At 39.9% G+C, this 22,875-nt stretch overlaps 4 protein-coding genes across 4 annotated transcripts; 3 read left to right on the top strand and 1 right to left on the bottom strand.

Moving 5' to 3' along the window:
* The first annotated feature begins 5,991 nt into the window (after positions 1 to 5,991).
* ASPACDRAFT_79669 (lipase ROG1 family protein) lies at positions 5,992 to 9,328 on the top strand. Its single transcript, XM_020205472.1, has 3 exons — positions 5,992 to 6,320; positions 6,382 to 7,260; positions 7,376 to 9,328. The coding sequence occupies exons 1-3, from the start codon at positions 6,130 to 6,132 to the stop codon at positions 9,195 to 9,197; spliced, it is 2,892 nt and encodes a 963-aa protein (XP_020055237.1). The 5' UTR covers positions 5,992 to 6,129; the 3' UTR covers positions 9,198 to 9,328.
* Positions 9,329 to 9,968: 640 nt separating this feature from the next.
* Positions 9,969 to 11,658, top strand: ASPACDRAFT_79668 (protein HGH1). Its single transcript, XM_020205471.1, has 5 exons — positions 9,969 to 10,109; positions 10,191 to 10,236; positions 10,364 to 10,467; positions 10,553 to 10,666; positions 10,736 to 11,658. Exons 1-5 carry the CDS (start codon positions 10,089 to 10,091, stop codon positions 11,549 to 11,551), a joined length of 1,101 nt encoding a protein of 366 aa, XP_020055236.1. The 5' UTR covers positions 9,969 to 10,088; the 3' UTR covers positions 11,552 to 11,658.
* A 326-nt stretch (positions 11,659 to 11,984) lies between these two features.
* On the top strand, positions 11,985 to 14,651 carry ASPACDRAFT_79666 (transcription factor IIF subunit TFG1). The gene is made up of 4 exons (XM_020205470.1): positions 11,985 to 13,470; positions 13,525 to 13,803; positions 13,856 to 14,099; positions 14,169 to 14,651. Exons 1-4 carry the CDS (start codon positions 12,118 to 12,120, stop codon positions 14,408 to 14,410), a joined length of 2,118 nt encoding a protein of 705 aa, XP_020055235.1. The 5' UTR covers positions 11,985 to 12,117; the 3' UTR covers positions 14,411 to 14,651.
* Positions 14,652 to 15,275: 624 nt separating this feature from the next.
* ASPACDRAFT_79664 (tetrafunctional fatty acid synthase subunit FAS1) lies at positions 15,276 to 22,011 on the bottom strand. Its single transcript, XM_020205469.1, has 3 exons — positions 21,918 to 22,011; positions 15,878 to 21,761; positions 15,276 to 15,821 (listed from the first exon to the last, which is right to left on the bottom strand). The coding sequence occupies exons 2-3, from the start codon at positions 21,668 to 21,670 to the stop codon at positions 15,354 to 15,356; spliced, it is 6,261 nt and encodes a 2,086-aa protein (XP_020055234.1). The 5' UTR covers positions 21,671 to 21,761; positions 21,918 to 22,011; the 3' UTR covers positions 15,276 to 15,353.
* Between the last annotated feature and the right edge of the window lie 864 nt (positions 22,012 to 22,875).

Raw genomic sequence — 22,875 nt, 5'->3', positions numbered from 1 at the left:
CTATAAACTAATAAATAAAAAAATATTATTTTAAATAATTAATTTAATTAATATTCTTAAATTAATCAGATCTAATTATTTATTATTAATAAAAATATATAAAAGCTGATAAATCTAGATTTATTAATTAAATCTATTTATTTTAAAAAAATCTATTTTATTTTTAATTTAGTAATTATTTAATATACTATTTTTATTTTATATTTTAGTAAATCTAACTATTTATTATATTAAAAAATTAAATAGAATTATTACTACTAATTTAAAAAACAAATATAACTATTATAAAATCAGTTTTATTAAATTAATTAATTAATTTTATATTAAATAGATAAAATTAATATATTATATTTAATAAAAAAAGGCTTTATTTAATTCTAAAAATCTTAAAGATTAGAATTATTTTTATTAATTAGTTTTAAATAAAAAAATTTATTAATAAATATACCAAACTCCGGTTGGAAATAAAAGATTCTATTAAAAATTATATAAATTATTAGAAATTAATCTATTTAAAAACAGTAAAATTAAAATTTAATAAAATATTTAATCTAATTCAAATAATATATAACTTTTTAAATTAATTTAAAAAATAATAAAAAATTTTATAATACTATAGCAGATCAGATTAATTATAAAATAAAAAAATTCTCTAAATTTTTTAAAATTATTTGCTGAATATATAATTAGATTTATTTAAATTTTTAAATTAAATAATTTATTAAATCAACAGACCGAATTAGCCAGGCTATCTTCTAAAACTAATCTAATAAATTAAAATAAATTTTTTAAAAAAATAAATTAATAAATAAAAATTATAGAAATAAAGATCGATCTTATTTATATAATTTAAAAAAATAATAAATTTTATAATTTTAATAACTGTTTTTATATTAATAAGAATCTTTGAAATTTTTATTAAAAAGTTTGAAGAGAAAGTTCTAAACTATTTTAAAAATATTTTTAAAAATAATTTAAAATTAAAATATTTATTTAATTAATACAGTTAAATTTATTAAATATTTTTTTTATTTAATAATAAATCAACTAATTAATTAAAAGTTATCTTAATAATTAATAAATAAACTTTTTATTTAAAAAAATTAATTAATATATTATTTATTTTAGTAGGCTTTTAATACTGCTTCTAATAATTATATCTATAATTTATTAAATTCTTTTATTAAATTTACTTTTATTAAAAAAATAATAAAGATTAATAATATTTAATTAATAATATAAAAGTATAAAACAGTTATTTTCCGTTCTACTTATTTAAAAAGAAAAAATCTATATTTTAAATTTAAAAAATAGTTTATATATTAAAATTTTATATAAATATTCTTTCAGCGTTCATTACAATTAGAAAAAAATTATTTTTAAATAAAAAAAATAAATATTTAAAAAAAGCTAATAGTACGCTAGTTTATTAAATTAAGAATATTAATAGATTATTTTAAATTTAATAAAAATAATTATTTAATTTAATAATAATTATTATTATTAATAAAAGACTAATTAAATTATTAAAATATTTATATATAATCTTTAGAACAGTTAAAAAATAATATAATAAATTAAAATATTTAAATTAGAAAGCTTTAAATTATTTTAATAAATTAATTTTAAAAATTAATATTACTAATTCTTTTTTAGAACTAGCTTTAATTAAAAAATATTCTATTTATAAAATCAGCTAATTAGAAAAATAGATTTTAAAATAAAGATTTAATAAAAAATCTAAATATTTAAATTAATTTATTAGAATTTGATTTGTTTAATAAATAAAATTAATAAAAAGAAATATATTAGTTATTTTTTTATTATTTTTATTTAAAATTTTATTTAAAACAAGTCCTAACTTTCAAATCAGATATATTAAAATTAATAATTAATATAATTTAATTAATTATTAATTAATATAAAATAATATTTAAAAATTTTTATTCTAACCAGAACTAAAATCTTAGTATTCTCTTAATTTAAATTAATATTAAAATTTTAATTATTAATTATTTATCAGTTTAATAATTAAAATAGAATCTATATATATAAAGATCCGGAGTTCTAATTACTTTTAAAATAAAAAATTTATTAATTAATTTAAAATTATTTTTATTTATTTAGTCTAAAATAATAAATTTAGTTATTTTTATTTTAAATAGAATACTAAATAAATAATTTAATTAGAAAACATTATATAAAACTGTCTGGAGAAGCCTTTTATAAAAAATCTTTTATAATTATTTAAAAAAATTTAATCTTTTTTTATTTAAAAAAATAAATTAAAATTTAAATTTTTAATTAATTATTTAATAGACTAACTATCAAGCCTCTAATATTTAAAGAATCTGAATATCTAATTTTAAACACAAATTTCTATTTAAAATATTATTTTTTAATAAAAAATTTGAATTATAAATAATATACCGAATTAGAAAATCTATTAATATATTAATAAATAACTAAATTAATTAATTTTATTTAGTTAAAATAATCAGATATTCTAATTTCTAAAAAAATCTATATTAAAAATCTAATTTAGATAAAGAATTTTTAGATTTAGAAATATTAAAATAAATGTCCGAACCGGAATTATAATAATTAAATAATTAATTAAAATTATTATTTAATTAATTAATTTTAAATAATACTATTTTTAATAATATATTATTAATTTTATTAGATTTACTGTCTTCTTTATCGCCTTAGATTATAATTTTTATTAATAATTTAATAAAAAATATTAATAAACTAATTAATAAAATAGAATATCTAAATATTAAACCAATTAGAAATCTGAAATAAAACTAATTATTATTATTTAATTAAAACTTTAAAAAGACTAAACTTACTCTTTAAATAATTTAAATAATAATTAATTATATTAATAAAAATAAAATATTTTATATTAATTAAAACAGTTTCCATCTTTATCTACTAATTAAAAAAAATAAAAAATTATATATATAATAATTAGTTTATTTAAATATTTAAAATTAAGATTAATCAGTTAAAGAAAGACTTTAGAAATATAAACTGTTTATTTAATTAATATAATTAATAAAACTAAAATATTACTATTAAAATAAATCTAATTATATAAATATAATAAAACTAATTATCTAACCGGATTTAAGATTTAAATATATATTTAAGATAATTTATAGATATTATTAATTAAAAATATATATTAATATACTTACAGCTAGATTTATAAAAGAATTTTTAATTTTAATTATTATATTTAATTTTAAAATTAATTAATTAGATGCTGTTACTGCTTTTTTTAATAGTTTTATTAAAAAAAGAATTTATATAGATTAAATTTTTAAATTAAAAAATAAATAAACAGTCTTTCTATTACAGAAAGTTTTATATAAATTTAAATATTTACTATTTTTTTTAAAATATTCTAAAATAAAAATTAATAGTCCTAATATTTAGACCTATTCAGAAAGATTAATATATATTTATTAATAAATTTATTTTTTTTAATAATTTTTATAAATAATATGATTTATAAATTCTATAGATTAATTTAAAAGAAATTTAATAAATTTAAATAAGAATTAATAATATTATTTAAAATAAAGGATTTTAGTGAAGCCTATTTATTTCTAAATATTTAAATCTTATATAATTACTAAAACCGGAAATTATAGATTAAATAATTAATTTATATTAATAAAATTATTAATAAATTTAATTTAGAACTTCGGAAAAGCTTTAAATTCTTACTTTTATATAAAAAATTAATTTAAAATCTATTTTATTAAACTACAGTTAATTAAATTTATAAATTTTAATAAAAAGTAGAATCAGCTCTATATTTTATAATCTAAATTAGATTTAATATAGTCTAATCTTATTAATTAATTTTAGAATATTTAATTAATTTAAATTCTAAATATTTCAGAACTGTAAATTATCTTATTTTTTATTTAAAAAAAATAAAAAATCTAATTATTAAATTTAGTTCTAATTCTATAATTTTTTATATAATAAGTAATACTAGTTTTGCTAATTATTCAGATTATATTAGTTTAATAAAATATATTATTTATTTATTAAATAAATCTATTAATTAGCTAAATAAAAAATAATATTATATAATTTTTTAATTATTAAAATTAAATTATTAATTCTAACTACTGCAGCTAAGCAGCTTTTTCTGAAAGAAATAATTTTTTTAATAAATAGAATTTAATTTTAAATATTATTTTTTTATATTATATAATAATTATTAAATAGTAAAAATCTTAATTAATTCTATCTTTTCTTTTCGGACTAGTCTGAAATATATTAATATAGCTAATTACTAGTTTAAATAAAAAATTCTTAATAAATCTATTAATATTTAATAAATTCTAATTATTAAAATAAAAGCAGATAATCTGACTAAGCACCTTTAAAATTAGAAATATATTAAATTTATTAAGTAATTTAATATAGTTATTTATTAATTTATTAATATTAACCAGATTATTATTACTTTTATTTATTTTTTTTCTATTTTAATATTTTATTTATCTTAATTTTATTAATTTTTCAAATCTTATTTAAATTATAAAAATATATTAATTATATAATCAGTTAATAGTCTCAGACTTATTAGTTTACTATTTTAAATTTTTTAATTTATTATCTTAGATTAGCCAGTTCGCAGAGTAAATTTCTAAGTTTTAGTAATTTTTTAATAGAAAAAATAGTCTGGAACAATCTTCTTCTATTTATTCTATTATTTCTATTTAATAAGAATTTATTTATTTATTTATTTTTATATATTTTTTATATAATTGCGGAAAGCCTTAGAAAATTAATATAACTATTCAGTTATAAATAAAAGATTAATTTCTATTATTTTTTTAGTTAATTAAATAAGTAGTTTTAGTTCAGTTTCAGTTAAATTTATTTAATTTATTCAGTTCAATTAGTTTAATTAGCTACTTATTTAAAAAATTAATTTTATCTATCTTTTACTTTACTTTTACTTTCACTTTACCCCTTACTTAAATTTTGTATGGAATCCCATATAAAGTTTGAGTGAAAAGTAAGGTTTTATTAAAGTGGAAGTAAAGGTATTTAGAATTCTTCTTATAATCTAATTAAGTAATTTAAGAATTAGAAATATATTAAATTTATTAAATAGTTTAATATAATTATTTATTAATTTATTAATATTAATCAGATTGTTATTACTTTTTTTATTTTTTTTATTTTAGTACTTTATTTATTTTAATTCTATTAATTTTTTAAATCTTATTCAAACTGCAGGGGTATATTAATTATATAGTTAGTTAATAATTTTAGACTTTTTAATTTATTAATCTAGATTAGTCAGTTTGCTGCTTTAGATTAATCAGTTTATAAAATAGATTTCTGAGTTTCAGTAATTTTTTAATAAAGAAAATAGTCTGAAACAATCTTCTTCTATTTATTTTATTATTTCTGTTTAATAGAAATTTATTTATTTTTTACTTTTATTATACTTTTATATAATTGCGGAAAATCCTAGAAAATTGATATAGCTATTCAGTTATAAATAAGAGATTAATTCTTATTATTTTTTAATTAGTTGAGTAAGCAGTTTCAGTTTAATTTATCTAATTTTTTATAACAATAAGAATCAGTATATATCAATAATTCTAACACGTTTATAGCTTTATAAATTTAATATGTAGCTTGATTAGAAAGGCGGTGTTAGGTAGAAGACTTACTGCTTAAAAAATTCAAATCCCTGCACCTCTCCACCGTACTAACAAAATCAGCAGGCTCAACCAGATTAGAACTCCTGTAGGTGTCAATAGTCATCAAGCCAATATGTTTATAAGGGGTGAAACCATGTGACGGACCATCAGATAGGGGCAGAGCTGCAGCCAGCAGAACTACTAACTTCTTCGGGTGCTTCTTCATCCCCTCGGGCTCCAGGCTGACCTCTCTCGAAGAGCACAATTTGCATCAGTTCTGTTTTGGAGATTTGTCTTAAAGAGCTACACAGACTCAAGGCCCCACGGTAGCCTCTTAGGTCAACCATCTCTTCAACTAAGCCTATATTCTTTTGTTCATGACTCGATACAGGGAGTTCCAAATGGCCATGAATAATGGCATCACTTATATCTGAGCCTCATGTTCATCTCTCCACGGACATATTTTGCTTCGCAAACACCAGATCAGGGCCTTATCTGTGCTGAATATACGGGTGATATTAAGTTCAATACACTTCAAGGGTGGCTTCCTGCCAGCCGCATTCATAATAGCCCGGCTGAAATGCTTTTGATTCACCAGGCAGGCAGTGTTCGCGTGGGCGAGGTGGTCCGGTTTGTCATATTCGTCTCAGGTTCCATCACCCCTTGCACTAATTGACTCCCCTCCCACCAGATACACGTTAACTTACACACCCGCGGCGGATAATATCCGCCCACCGCCGAGGAAATTATACGTGAAGGTCAAGAATACGACCCCCATTCCCTTACGAGCCGCGTATCTTCACGGCCCATACTCACTCTACGCCTCATGCTACCCATCCACATTCGACCCCAATGCCAAATCTGTTCATCATAACCTTGAAGCAATCCCGCAGTACGAGCCCTACCTCAAAGCAGGTGGTACTTGGTATGCGACGGTAACCCTTCCGCACCATGCGCAGCAACTTCAAGAGCAATCTAGCGAAGCAGAGGAGATGAACGATGGTGGCACTTCTACCTGGATCATTGAAATTGTCTCACAGGTGGTATTTTCCAACACCGCATCCGTCAGCTTCGAGCTCTTAGTCGGTCGCGATGAAGCGTCAGTGGATAGCATGTCCCTGGTCGGTACATCAAAGCCAGCTCAATTGAAAGATCATTGGTCGCCTGAGTTTAGGGGTAAGCAGGTGTTAGCGGAGAGGGGAGTTCATTCTCGAGCGGTTACTCTACAAGTGGATGATACGGCCAGTCTTTGGAACACACCACAGCTACCCTCAGTTGGCCACGAAAAAGGAAGAGAGGAGAAAGATGAGTTTGTTGGAGATGCGGTTGCCGCGGACTCGGTGGCATCAAATTCGCCTGCTGAAACACCTACAGTTTCTGCTGACGAGAAGCGTCAGAAACGGATACATCTTGTTGTGTTGACCCATGGATTACACAGCAATTTAGGAGCAGATATGCTTTTCCTCAAAGAGAGTATCGATGCTGCCATCAAGGCCAACAAGCAGAAAGCAAACAATAGTTCTTCGAGTCGTAGCGCAAGCCAGCCCACAGGACTATCCTCTTCAGACCTGTAAGTAATTTCCCTCTATTGGAGGCGTTCTGCGTGATTTTTGCCTTTAGAAAGTGTCTTTTCTTCCCCTATTTCTTCGTGCCATTGCTAGGACTAGTGGTCTGACCGATAATAGTAGGCATGCTGGAAGCGACGAAGATGAACAAGTTATAGTAAGAGGATTTGCTGGGAACGCAGTGCGTACGGAACGAGGTATACAATACCTTGGTAAGCGTCTTGCGAAGTACATCCTTCAGATGGCGCATCTGGATATCCCCAGTCGTGCAACGAAGACGACATCTCACACTGGGCTGTTCTCTAATCGGAAACGGCCCATTGGCCCAGTTTCAGAACTTCCTTGGCATTGCTGCAGCAGGTCAGAGCAGTCAGTCTGCGAAGCTTGCGCTTATCAGATAACCAGTATCAGCTTCATAGGACACTCGCTAGGGGGCCTCGTTCAAACCTATGCCATTGCGTATATTCACAAGCACTTCCCCGCATTCTTCGACGAAGTTAGACCAGTTAACTTTGTTTCTCTAGCGACGCCTTTCCTTGGTCTCAGCAATGAAAATCCAATCTATGTTCGGTTCGCCTTGGATTTGGGTCTTGTCGGTCGCACTGGGCAAGACCTTGGTCTTAGCTGGACAGCACCTAGGGTTCGAAGTGGCTGGGAGGCTCTAATTGGTGGAAGAGGAAATGCCAGTCAATCACAGGGATACGCAGACGCTCGGTCTAAACCACTCCTGAGAATTCTTCCCTGTGGGCCTGCGCACGAGGCGCTCTCAAAATTTCAACGTCGCACGCTTTATTCTAACGTGGTGAACGATGGAATAGTACCTTTGCGGACATCCTGCCTTCTGTTTCTCGACTGGAGAGGCCTTGATCGGGTCGAGAAGGCAAGAAGAGAGAATGGCTTGGTGGGCACGATGGCTGAATGGGGGTGGGCAGAGTTGACTGGCGCTAATTCGAAGTCTCCGAAGTCTCCTCGGTCACGCCCCAACGCCAAAGCACTGGCTGCTCTTGGTGACGCTTTTAGTGAAAGCAAGCCGACGTCGCGCGTGCAAGAAGTTTCTTCGTCGGGGATCAATCGCACCATCGCCGAACGCCCTGTATTTACTTCGACCAGTCAGCCTGCAATCGAACGGCCGTTGCCTACTTCTCCTGATGCACTCGCTGATTCCAAGGGAGGAGGGACATTAGTGGAACCGCGTTTGTCTAGCACTTTAGCCAAACTATTTTCATTCATTCGTTCGAAGGAGACTGAGAGCCCGTCTGGCGGGCCAAAGCACACCAAAATATACAAGCGCAGTCAGACCATTGCAACGCCTAATCCAGTTGCACACACTTGTCACTCTTCTAGCTCACATTATCGCGAAACGCTTGTTGGTGGGCAAAACCATGAATATGGGCTTTTTGCCCCCCCCAAGACAACCTTCTTCGAGTCAGCAAGTGATCTCCTCTTGCCTCCTCTTCCTCCTCTTGAATTTATACTCGATCCTACGTCGAGACCCAGAACAATATTTCATGATCGTATATATCATCCCGAAGACATACCGCCACCAATGGTTTCCAAGCGAGGAGCATTTACACTCGCGCCCTCACAGAGAAGGCCAACAAATCATGCACTCAATTCTTCGGAAGACCCTTTCCATGGAGAGCATGGCAACTCTGGCGAGGCCCAAAGCGGCCTTGGGGTCGAGGAGAAGATAGCTAGGGCTTACCACCGAGATTTGTCTTGGCGCAAGGTCCTTGTACGTCTTGAGCCTGATGCACATAACAACATTATTGTACGGAGAATGTTCACAAATGCACACGGGTGGCCGGTCGTACAGCATCTTGTTGAAACCCACTTTGGACATGCGGAACTATCCCAGTCTGGTGAAGTGAACTCCGAGAGTCACCACGACCATGATTGGGACGAAGATCTCACACCTCTGGCTGGATCTCAGACAATGTAACTCGTATCTCACATCCAGTACGAGACCGGACGGTTGAATATTATAGTCTCGTGCTCTGTCATATGCTGGTGAGACCTTGAAAAACGGCCTTGATACTAGGAGGCAGTAACCCTCTCTAATTCTAAAACTTGAACAATATTCTCATGGATGGTGAAAGTGGTGATAGATGATTCTCGGCTCGTTAAAAACCATGCATTTCAATCTAGACACTGCAGTAGTTGTTGAGGAGAATGTGCACTCCAGCCATGACCTATGCACCGCCTTCCTGATTGCTCTTCGGTATGCATCAGCATGGCTTAGGGCGCTCTACCATGGATTCTACTGGCAGACTTAAAGCGTAAATAGTTTGAGCTAGACGATTGAAATTGAACCACCATTAGATGAGGAGGAGGGTGTACGTAGCACGCAGCTCAGTACCCGTGGCCTTGCACCCATGGTCACCTATGGTCTTGCACACCGATAAATACCCAAGACTACTATCTACTGGATGGTAATAAGAAACATCCTCGAATTATGCTATGCCTCACTGACCACCTTCTGATTTACTGTGATGAGTTCAACAGATTGGTCTACAATATGACTGCACTGGCTTCATAAATTCAAGTGAAGAAAGAGCCAATTGACCATGCTGGGCGAGCACCTATCAACGCACGCACTTCGTACCGTACCTTTACATAGCACTACGGAGGTACTGTACAAGCGGGTAGCGAGTGGGGGTGGGGAGGATGGACAAGAAACTGACTGGCGAAGAAGAAAAATTCAACAACAAGCAAAGACAGCAAAGCAGGGCATCCAGGTACGAGGGGCACGGAGACAGAGAGAACATAGCTTCATACAATCTGCTTTCTTGGTCCTTTATATCAATCTCGAGGCATCCAACCATTTCTCACAATGCCCACTGAACTAGAAGAGGTAGGCAAATACTGCACCATATACATCCATGACCTGTGTCCAAGACTCTTAGCGGCTAACGTTCTACTCGCACTTGCACAGCTCGTCGAATTTCTACACCATGGCAATACTCAGATAAGACAAATTGGTATATATGAACCGATATCCCTCGCAGCTACTGAGTCAAGATCTGTTATGCTTCTGTTTTCCCCATTGCGTGCCTACCCTTGTCACGACTACTTGGCTCGACATAATCCTGACATGTGCTTCAATAGCGTGCGAAAACCTTGTTGGTTTCTCAACCGCCCAGCCAGAACTCTTTAAGCGCCAGCAACTCTTGCCGGTGCGGGATCTCAAGCTTCTGGTCCGCGATTATGCAGTCAGTGTCTCTAGCTCACCCTCAATTGTCTACTTGCACTTGCAGAGGATTACTGACGCCGACCCGATGTGATTGTCGAACAAAGCCAATTGCCAAAAATGCCTTGACAATACTCATCAACCTTTCTGCAGATGATGAGGTGCTGACCAATCTTGCGGAAGATGACGCTTTCCTTGAGACTCTTCTTCTGAAAATCACCGTAAGTTTTTAACTAAAATTATTCTCTCGCTACACCGAGGATCCAAATCTAAGCCGTGGGATATGACAGAACATCAAGGAACCTAATGCAGATGACTTTGCCATGCTTTTCGCCAATTTATCGAAATCTAATAAGATGGAAAGGCTGCTTGATCTCAAGCGACAAGCACCAGAGGGCGTCTCTAAGTCATCTAACGCGATGGACCAGCTGATGGACTGCTTTGTGAAGGGAGCTGAGAATGGTCTCAACAAACGTGCAACTTTTGACTACCTGTCTTATCTTTTTGCTGACCTATCCAAATCTGAGGTCGGGCGAGCATATTTCACTTCGCGGCAAGAGTATGATGACGTTGTGCCAGTGACAAAGCTCACCGTGTTCACAGAGCACAAAAGCACCATCCGGAGAAAGGGGGTAGCGTCCACGATAAAGAATGTCGCATTTGACGTCCCCTTTCATCCCACACTCTTGTCCGAGGACGAGGCCAATATCCTTCCCTACATCTTGCTACCGATTACTGGTCCAGAGGAGTATGCTGAGGAGGAAGCATTGGAAATGCTGCCTGATCTTCAGCTGTTGCCTCCTGACAAACAGCGAGATACCGACACCAGCATCATCGTAACACACATCGAGACGCTTTTGTTGCTCACCACAACACGAGAAGGGCGCGACAGGATGAGGGCTGTTCAGGTATATCCAATCATTCGGGAATGTCACCTCCACGTCAATAATGAGGATGTGCGTGATGCCTGTGATCGCCTAGTCCAAGTTTTGATGCGAGATGAAGAAGGCGAGGATAAAACAAGCCAGCTCCTGGCGGAAAACGCAACCGATGCCTTGCCTACAGCCGCCTCAGGCGATGATCAGAATGTTGTGGAGATATTTTAGGTCGATCCGTGTAATTAAGGCTCCCAGAATACCGGAATCGCACGGGATTGGAATTGAAGTGTATTGAGCTTTAATTCTTAGCAAGTATTGTTAGCATAGAAACAATGTTTCCTGGACAATTTATTTACTCCGGTAACACCTAGACATATAGCGGTAAATCTTCATTCCAACCGTATACTGCACATAAGCAACAGAATCTGCCAATGATACAATGTCTCTCGTATGAGGTCTTTGCATGACCTTCCGACCAACAAAGGCCGGCCGCAACAAAGGCACATGCTTACATAATCCATTCCCTGTAACCAACAAGACACCACTGTTCATTCATTCACACCTCTATCTTTCTACCTCATTCTACATTTCATCTCACTCTCTACTCCATTCTAAGGTTCATCTTACTTTATATTCCTCTTGAGATTCGTGCTGGTACATCTGACCCTAGTATCACATTTGAAATCCTTTACTCACCTCCGCATCCAAGCATTATCGATATTGTTGGCTCGATCGCCATCAAGCCTGAACATTAAGCCTGAATATCAAAGCCTGAACACTTGTCACAGGCTATTATGAACCCCCTACCAAATGAAACAGCCTCGCGAGCTCAGACAGGCGCAAATGGACCTCAACCGATGAGGATTCGGCGACCAAAGGTGGCAGACCCTCTTGTACGACCGAAGCGAAGACCGATAGCAAAGCCGTCTACTTTGACATCTGCAAATGGTGGCCTTAAGCTCCCCCCATACAAGCAAGCCACGCCTAGCACTTTGTCGACGGTCAGATCCGAGAAATCAACCAGGGTGAACTCTGGGAATGACTTCTCAGCAAATGGGTTTAGTGGACCTTTGTTAACGGAAACATTTGTTGATTATCCTATCGTGACGACTAAACGAGCGATAAGGGAAGGGCTGAAGCATCACATTGCCAGATTCTCAAGTAAGAAATCGGTCGACCCTCGGGACGAAGCCCAGTTCACTCGACCTGTGAGGCTTCAGCGTCGAGATCCCCGGACACGTTCGCACGAGACTATCACTGAAAAAGGCTTGGGCAACCAGCGCACAGGCTCCGAGTCCGCTAACCATGGTGACGACGCTGACCGCGAGGAGTTGGAGGCTAGAAAGGCTGCCAGAGAGAAAGAACGTGCAGACAATATGGCTCAAATAGCCCCTTCCATGGGCTCGGCGCCGAAAAGAGCAAACGCTCCCAAACAGAAGACGCAGCAAGTCTCTAGGACTGATATGACACCCGAAGAGATTGCCAAAACACGCATTAAGTATGAAGAAGCGTTGCCGTGGCATCTGGAAGATTTCGACAACAAGAATATCTGGGTTGGCAATTATGAAGCTGCTCTTTCTGAAACTCATGCAGTATTTATCATCGAGAATACGGGGCAGATGAGGATGGTTCCTGTAGAGAAATGGTACAGGTTCAGTGCGAAGAACCAATTCAAAGCCCTAACCATCGAGGAAGCAGAAAGGTTCATGGCGAAGAAGGTGAAGGACCCGAGATGGTTCATGGAGAAACAACAAGAAATGGCTCAGCGCAAAGAGCTGGAACAGTTTGCTAAACAGCAAAAAGTTTATGCCGGGAAACAAGGTACTCCCGGCGGCGCCGAAGGGTTGGAAGCGGACGACATGGATTTCGAAGAGGATCGCTTTGCGGATGATGAAGAGCATGACGACCTTTTCAACGAAGATGAGGAAGCAAAGGCAGCTGAAAAGAGAATTAAGCAAGATCAGCTGAAGGCGAATGTCTTCAACCTCAAAGAGGAAAAGGATTACGAGGATGAAGAATTGAGAGAGAAGAAAGAGAAGGAAGCGCGTCGAGTACTCGGCAAAAAGGTACGAAAGGCACTTCAGAAAAGAGAGAAGAATTACGATTATAGTAGTGGCTCGGACATCAATCCATACTCGGACGAAGAGGTAAGACTTCCCAACTATACAGTGTGCTCTTACATTGTGACTAAACCCCTTTAGAGCTCCGATGACAGCGAAGCCGAGCGGATGAAGGAAGAGGAGCGCAAGGCCGAGGAGGAGAAAGACAAGAAAGAGACCCTTTCCAAGGGCAATACCACACCTTCTGGCCGAGCAAAGCACACCGACGCTCTGAAGAAAGTAGCACCCCGAAAACGTCTGGGATCTCCTTCAGATGCAAGTGGCACCGATACTTCTCGCAAGAAGGGAAAGAGCAAGTATTCTTCCCAGGCCTCGCAGCCTACATCTCTTTCCGTGTCTGGAACGTCCTCGGTGGCTCCTGTGAGTGCATGATTGGATCGCTTGAGTAATTTAATCTCTAATGCAAACGCAGGTAAGCAAAAAACGTGTTCGCCATATACAGCTTGGGGGAGCAGGTTCTACAAGCGATTTGGAGGGTGGCGCAGGATCTGGTGCAGAGGTAGGGGAAAGTGGAAAAATCAAGAAATTGAAGCTCAACCCTCCCTCGATGACACCACAAAGTGGTACGCCGCAAGGATCTCGGGCAGGAAGCCCCGTTCCCTTGAGTAATAGAGGCTTTTCCGGGAGTCGTGCGAGCAGTCCGGAGTCGTTGAGGGGTATGTTTAGATCCATAATGTGTCTTCATGCTTCGCAAAGGTATAGTGCTGACAATTAACTTCCCAAAGGTTCGACGCGCATCTCTACGCCAGGGCCTTCAAGCATCGCCCAAGGCTTCCCTACACCTGCTGAGATTCATGCCGCTATTCCACCGACTGGAATACTAAGCAGCGATTTGCTGAAGATATTCCGTCCTCGTATTGGTGAATCTAAGGAGAACCATAGAAGATTCATAGCGATTGTTAAAGATGTCGGGGTGTATGGAAAGGAAGACCGGCTCCTACGGCCCGGCATCTTGAAGGAAGTTTAGCCTTCGATGATTCTTCGCTCAACTCTGCTTACTACAAGCGTCAATGACTCAATTTATGAAATGCAAAGAATATTACCGTGAACATAATTCCTAGAGATGCTCAGAGCAGACCAGATGAATCATCTGTGTAGCGGGCTCAACTGGACTATGTTATGTTTATCGTTCTTCGCTCTGTGCTTAGAGCAACATAGTTGACATACTTGCAGACACGTGGCAGCTCGAAATGGTCGTTTGAATTGCGATTCTTTGAAGATGAGCTCATCACACCTTGTCTTTTACTATCGTTACCTCTGTAAAGCAGATAAGCTAGTCTCGTGAGAAAGCTTCCTTGACTTTCTATCTATATCTGGCCGTAATACAAGCTATAGACAGAAATTTCCAACATAACAATCCTTGGGGGTTTTGTGGGGCTCAAGGTATTACTACGTAAGAGTTGTTCAGGTTACAAGGGTCCTTTGCTTAGGGGCTCTTAGGAATCATGGTATCTGATCTTGTGTATTGGTAAATAAGATTGAAGTGATTATCGGTTACTACCTTACCCATCGGCTCAGTGAGGTAGCAATAGAAAAAATATAAGCGATATGAGGCACTCGGGTGCGGGCAATATAAAATGATTTCTTAATTCCCTGGTGGTTCTTGATAGTTGAATTGTCGGAGATATTAACATGTGAAGGTAACCTCATTGGATCACGTGGCTAGATTGCTCACGAACGCCGATAGAAGACACGAGGCGTCAATAGCACATCTCTATGAAATAGCTCCCTGGACATGATAATGATCTCTCGGCGCTGGCAAATGATACATCAAAAGCTGGCAGATGATCCACCAATATGTAAGTCTAGTCAAAAAGACATGACTTCTCATTCAGGAACAGGAAAATATAAGCTGGATTAAAGTGGATGACAAGAATAAAGCCTATGTACTATAACAACGTTCTAAATCTCTAGCTTCGACCCGCGCTCTCATTTCCCTCCTCGAATTTGTCCCAGTTGGTCAAGATGTGAGCGATTCTGGGCGAGTTTGTGAGACGGTAGACATCCTCGAAATATTCCTTTGTGATCTCAAATGGCCTTGCTGTAACGTTGGGAATGTATTTTCCAACCAGCTTACTGGGATCAATGGTGGTCTTGTTGATTTTCTTGAGCAGGAATGATCGGAAAGGCTTGACACCAGATCGAAGGAAAGTGCTGTGGAATGGTACGTCGATACCTCTCAGGGGAATGGTGGCGAAGCCACGCTCAAGCGAGATGGGCTTAGGCTTGGATTCTGTTTGCTTCACACACTCGTCAATCATATTGACGAGATGCGACTTGACGTCCTCCAAGGACATGCTTTGCATAAGAGCAGGAATGTCAATGTTTTGGGCCTTAAGGTAGTTGAGTAGGTTTGTGAGACAGTCAAGCGCCCGTAGCTAGTCATGAGGTCAGCAAAGTCGAGCTATCGACGATCAGACGGGGAGACACTTACATCACCAGCAGCAACATATTGCATATTGGCAACATTGTAATTGACAATCTCCAGAAGCCAACCAGTTTGCTCTGAGATATTTTCTACGACATACTGAAGGGCTTGTTCATTGAAGGTCTTGGAGATGCGGCTCGGGTTAACGGCACACATCGAGTAATTTGAGCGACCTTGCTCGTCTCTTTCCACAGCTACCTGCATTGTCAATCCACGATAGAAGACAACTGAAACCAAGCTTTCAATGGGCATGACATCAGCGAGTGCTGCTAGGGCCGAGTATTCACCAAGAGAGTGACCAGCAAAGCTGCTGTCTCTTTGGACAAGCCCCTTAGAACGCATGTCTTCAAAGCTTGCCTTTTCCATTAATGTAAGGGCAGGCTGTGTGAACTGGGTCGCAGAGAGGAGCCCCGACGGTGAGCGGTAAGTATAGGATGTAGTCTCTTCGTCGATTTCCTTGAAGATCTTCTCCGACTTGATAGACCCGTCCGCGTTGACAGTTTCAAAGGTCATTGACATATAATTCTGACGGATCGCTTTACCTCGGGGGCCTCCGAAGTAAACGGTAAGTTCCTTGGGATTGTTCTTGACAATATCGATGATTGACAGACCGTAGTTCTCGATGAAGTGACGATCTGCGCGATCCCAGACCTCTCTTGCAACTGGGCTACTGGCATAGAGTTCCATACCCATTCCCTGCTCCTGGGATCCTTGTCCGGTGAACACGTAGGAAGTAACAGGCTGCTCCACCTCGGCCTCGCCAAGAAGGACCTTCTCTTCGGTTTCTTTGTTACTAGCCTCAACCTTGATGATCTTGCGACCGGCAATCATGCCGACATGCTGCAACTTGACAGTGATGATGTCATTGGGTAGAACCATGCCCACAAGCGAGACATGGAAACCTCTCACGCGCCCAATGTTGTTCTCTGCGGCCCAGGTTTCAACGTAGCTGCGAACGGCAGCGCTTGTGTACATACCATGAGTGATGGTGCCTGGTAATTTGGCATAGCTGGAGAAAACCCGGGACACATGAATGGGGTTGTAGTCGCCCGAGACACGAGCATAGGTCTCGTTGGACGCAGGAGCACGCAAGACCAGCGGAGTCTTGCCGCTAAGGGGGATTGGGTTCTCAAAGTAAACTGGCTGCTCGATGGAAGTACCATTGCGCTGGAGGTAATCAATCACGGGATTTCCATGAGATGTACCTGCCTCATAATCCACAGAAGCCACCTGGATGACCTCCTTCGTCGGCAATTCCAGCAGCACCTGACCTACAGTCTGAACGTTGCTGAAGACGGTCTTGTTCTTGAAGCGAATCAAACTCTGAAGGCGGAAAGTCAAGGTCTGGCCCAGTAGTTCGACATCACTTTCATCCATGCGGAACCACTCTTTCGAGCGGAGAATGGCCACATCTCGGCTCGACGCAAGGTGAACCTGCATAGGCACCTCGTCCTTGCGTTGGAAGGTGTTCTCGAAGTCCACGTAGGCACCACGATACAGGAACTGACTGGTAACATGCATGATCGGCTTGCCATCTCTGAGAATAGTGCCACAGACCTCGACCATCTTGCCGGAGTCTTGGTTGATGACCGAATTGATTTGAGCCGAAGTATCCAGGACGTCCCCGACCTTCAAAGGCTGAGCCCCAGGAACCATTTTAAATCCATTGGATAAGTGAACCAGCTTCAGTAGGTCACCATCGATGGTACGAGGGAAGATAGGTTTGGTGATGGCCTTCCATCCGGCAACGATGGCAAAATCCATGGGGGCGAACACCTCTTTGCCAGGTCGGTCCACGAAAGCCTCACCAGTGTTGCCAACAGCATGAACAAAGTCAGCTACAGCTTGCGACGTGATTGTCTCACGTCCACCGTTGAAAGTGGCAGTCGTCGGTGTATCGAAAGGAACATCCTTGTTGCCAAACCACACACGATAATAGAACTCCTTGATGCGATCGTTGCGGCCTTCCATGACCTCCCTGATGGGTGCGTACCCTGCCTCAGGGTGATACGTGAAGAGGAATGTCAAGGGAACGACAGCAGCCTCCGCGGTCCTACCCTCAAAAAGAGTAAGGCTAATTTGAGTCTTGTCGTTCATCTTTACCTCGACCGTTTTGACCAATTTGCCGGATTGGTAAGGCTCCCGCACGATAATACTCGTCTTGGATGGGTCATTTGGATGCGAGATTTCCACGTACATGCCTGCCACGGGTGCGACTATGCGTTTTAAGGGATTGGCATCGAAACGATGATCCTGAACGAACACGTCTGCCAAGAACAACGCATGTCTCCAGGAATACGCTGAGCCAGCAAGAACACGAAGCCAGCAATCCAGACCAGGCAAGTCAGCCGAGGGAGAAGATGACAAGCGGTAGGTGATCTTGTCACCGTCTTCCGCAATTGTTAAGCCGTCGATATCTTGCTCATCGTCGGTTCTGTCGAACAGTCCCCCAAAGTACTCGATGACAGGCACTTGCGTCTCGTCTCCGTTGTACACGTCCTCAATCAGGCTCTTCACGTGACCCTGATGGATACCGTCCAAGATATCCTGGACAGGCTCGTCAATGATAGTTGAGAACTTGGCAGCCATGGGACCCTGAAGGATACATGTCCTTCCGACGTCCTGGTCCACAACAGCCTCCAAATCCTCGCTCTGCCAAAGAGAGTCTTTCTTGAACCAGTACTCAAAATTCTCATCCAAGGAAGGTACAAAGGGAACGGGCTTCTGTCCCCGACGCTGGCAGAGTAGTAAGAAATGCTGAACGTCCTGGGCGTTGATCAACTGAGTGGCTGCCTCAGGGTAGGCAGCCAGGATGTTGTCAATATTAGGATAGGGAGCATTCAGCTCAGAATAATTTTGAAGAAGAGATGGCTGGCCCTCACTTGTAGTGAAGCGTTCCTCAACACGGCGGATGAAGTCGCCAGTAAGCTTCTTCAGAGACTCATCGATCCATCTTGACTCATGCTTGACATACATGAGATCTACCATGCGGTGGACGACTTCAGTGTAGGTCATATCTTCGAGGTCAACGGTTTCGCCAGCAGCATTGCGGCCGAACCAGACCTTATGGAAATCATCGTTCAGCTTCTTGATAATGTAATTGCGCTGCTTCTTCAGCTCCGGGACGCGCTTGGCCTTGTCCAATTTGAAAATCTTCTGGTCCATCTCGTGCCAGAACAACACACCCCTAGTGGCTAGCTTGTGAATCGGCTCACCCATTTCAGACAGGACGGTAACCACGCCTCCTGCGGCTCCCTTGTATGTCTTCTCCCAATCTTTGTCATCAAGGCCAGGTGCATCGGCGATGGCCTTCTTGGCATTCTTCGAGGTATGAGCCTCTTTGGAGATCATCATGCGGCTGCCAAACAAACAGCCATCGAAAGGCATCGGCGGGTACCCGAAGCCAGATGACCAGGTGCCGGAGAGATAGGGGTAGGTATCCTCGGAGCCACCAAAGCCGCTGCCTGCCACAAGGACAATATTCTCATGACGTCTGATACGGCTGTACATCTGCAGAATCGGCTGATGAAAGTCCTCGAATGAGTGATGACCACCACCACGGCCTCCGGTCCACTGAAGAATGATAGGGAACTTTGGGTTAGCCTTGGCGATATTGATTACCTGTTGGATAGCATCAACGGAGCCCGGCTTGAATGCGATGTGCTTGATCCCCAAAGTCTCGATGTATTCATTTGCCACTTCAATGGACGGAACACCGGCACCAATAGTCAGACCCTCGATCGGCACGCCTTCAGACCTCAACCTACCGACCAAAGGAATCTGCCATGCCATAGCACGGGGATTGACGTAAATCAAGTTGATCGTGATACCACGACCGGGAGGGATGGCCTTTTCGATTTTCGTCACAGCATCAGTCATGGTCTTGGCATTGTAATAACCGCCACCCGCAAGCTCTATATGGTAACCGGCGTTCATTGTAGCAGCAACGAAATCCCAAGCAACAGTGGTGGGTGTCATTCCGGCCACCATGACTGGCGGAATTCCTAGCAGTCGGCTCATCTTGGTGTCCACGAAAGTCTGGCCCATCGCGTTCTTTACGAGACGTGGCCCGTACTCCTTGACCCAATCAATGGCGTACTTAACGGAGTGTTCGTCACGATCGAATAACTCAGGCTTATAACCCACTTCAGCGTTGGTGCCATCCATCGCCCCCGCAAGTACCACACGAACACCGGTTCCATCCTTGTTGCGGTGGGTCAGGACACCCAAGCCCGACATGCCACCGGGTCCGAAGTCAACGATGTGTGTGGCACCAGGGAAGACTGTGGCTTGCTCCCAGTTGACAGCATCATGGGTTATCATGCGAACTAACGCCGGTACGACGTTGGCTTCACTGGTCTTGCGCAGGTCATCACCGGTCTTAGTGCCGTAAACGGGGATGGCTAGTGATCCGGGGGATATCTCCAAGTCCTCCAGATCTTCCAGGATACGGTCATAGGCCGGGTACAAGTACTGGCTATGGAAAGGAGCGGTGATAGGGAGAAATCGGTTGACGAAGCGGACCTTGCGCTGGGTGTAAGGAACACGATTCTGATCCAGACCTGTGGGCGCTTTGACCTTGCGCAGGCGCAGATTAAGACCATACAAAGACAAGGGAGGTCCAGTAACAACAAAATTGCGAGCGCTGTTAATCAAGGAAATAGAAATATGGCGGTCCTCGGGAAGATGCTGGTTGGTCATATCAATGTGTTCCTGCACGGCTGCTCTTGGGAGATCTCGGATAGACAGCATCGGAGTGGGCGCACCCTCTCCATTCTCAATCGAGTCTTGCAGAACCGAGGGCGCAATAGATGTACGCGGATAGGCTTGCTGGCTGCGAAGACCAATCCAGAAAAGCATGGTCAATGCATTTTTAGAAGCCTGCTGGAAACTTTCCCAAGACGTGGCAGAGGCGATTGCCGCTGCAGTGACCACTCCCTGAGAGTGGCCAGTGGTTCCACTGAATCTTTCGAGGACCTCACCGGGTGCTTTACCGAGGACCTTGCAGGTAACAACGAAATGTGCTAGCTGAACCAATCCAATCAACGGCAAGCTGACGGGTGCGGACACAAGATAATCTGTGTCAGGTTGAGAATCCGGGTCCTGGAGCCACTGGATGATGTCCAGTCCTTTAGGGTAAAGCTTGTTGGCCTCGGGCTCACGAGAAAGGGATTGAAGCAACTCGGCAGAGGATGTGATCAGATCATCCACGAACGAGGGGTAGGTGGTATAAACCTCTCTTAACTCATCGAAATATTCTTCGATGTTACCTTGTCCCCCAAAAACTGAATAGATGCTCGCCTTCTCCTCTGACGCGGCTCGGAACAGGGCCGAATCGTAGGGTTTGGTAGGCCGCCCAGCGGCAGCTCTACCGGCATAATAGGCCTTGACAACTAGCACCTTCTTCGAGGTAATGCCGGGAAGGCCAGCAGCAACAGCGTGCACATCATTGCCGCGCATAAAGGCCCGTTCAAATTCGTTCAATGCCAATTTCAAAACCTCCAAGTAGGTGCCCTGGGCATCGTCTTCACCCTCTTCCACCTCCCGTGCAACATGGTCAATGTATCTTGCGACCAGTTCGGCAACCGAGGAGGGTTCATCGTCTTGCGCAAGCTCATCTGTCGGCTGTGGTAATGATGCTGTGAAAGCATCCTTCAATTGCGATGCATGGAAGTGAAGCGACGTCGGGACGAGGAAAGAGAATTCGAGCGAGCCATGAGCCAGAATAAGTGGCCTCAATGACTGTGACGAGCGAGGGGTATTAATGCCCGTTTGTGGGCCGGTAGATGTTCCATACATCCTGTAGTTCTCGTGTCGTTAAAAGTCTATGAGCGAAAGGCTGAAGAAGGCGTTGGGGAGGAAAAATATTAAACGGAAAAGTGCGTAGGTTCTGTTATCGATAAGTATATATCGGGAAATGAAAATTTGTGCCAGGAAGTGAGAGCAGACAATGGAATGAGGGGAGAAAAAGTGTGTATGGGCACATAGTCTGGGTCTTTTTTTTCTTTTTTCTTTCTTGTCTGCTTTGGGTGTGTGTGTTGCCTACCTATTTCTATCAGAATGTGTGAAATAAACCTCAACTCAAGGGAACCACAGCCGGTCCCGTCGTCCAGCACAAGATAGATAGAGGAGGGGCGGCCGCCGGAGGAGGAGGAGTGTAGAAGAGCAAAGACAAGAAAGAGAAGGTTAGAGGAGGAGGAGAGGTATGGGGAAAAAGGTACTACGATATTGGGGAAAGGGAGAAAAGAGAGGGGGGGAGGGGACAGGGGAAGAGCAGAAGGAGAAGGTAGAATAAACAGAAGGGAGTGGGATGGAATTGAAGCCTTGAATGGGCAATCGGAGAGCACGAGAGTGGTTCAGCACCTTGCGGTACTAGTAATAATTTCAGAATCCCGGCGCCGAGATAGGGCGGTTGTGCACACTGTTGAACCGGCTGGGCGGAGGAAGAGATCCGCCGACGTAGGCTGGTTGAATAGGAACTGACCGAATTCGGTATGGTGGGTGGCCGCACCTCCCCAAAACTCTGAAATGGTTGGGCTGGACCTGAAGGCGCGGTGACAATACCTGACCATGTTTGACCATTCCTGACCATTCAACAAGGTTGATGGATTCAGTGATGGTTTAGCAATCACCATCCAATCTTCACCAACAGATACATTGAGTACTTAGTAATGTAGTTACCTGGTAGTATAATGCCTAGTACTACAGTAAATTATTGTAGCATCATATACCCAAGTATCTACTATGCTGCTGAATTCAACCTGTCAGGTCTGACTCAATTGCAACCCTTATGGTGGTTGTGGACCAATCATACACTGTCGTTGTAAGCTGGTTCTTTCCTTTTTTTTTTTGGTCATGTTCCTTTCCATGCTCGTTCTCGGCTCCGAAAGCCTGCTGGAATTCATGCAATGCTTCCGTACCGTATGAAAGTCAACTTCCGCCCCAACACTCACCCAAAAAAACAAAAAAGAAAGTAAGAGAGAAGGGAAGGGGGGGGTGGGGGG

The sequence above is a fragment of the Aspergillus aculeatus genome (assembly GCF_001890905.1).
Source record: "Aspergillus aculeatus ATCC 16872 unplaced genomic scaffold ASPACscaffold_10, whole genome shotgun sequence".
In the NCBI taxonomy this organism is placed as follows: Eukaryota; Fungi; Ascomycota; class Eurotiomycetes; order Eurotiales; family Aspergillaceae; genus Aspergillus; species Aspergillus aculeatus.
Note: the sequence above shows the minus strand (reverse complement) of the source record. Positions and strands in the feature narration are given on the sequence as shown.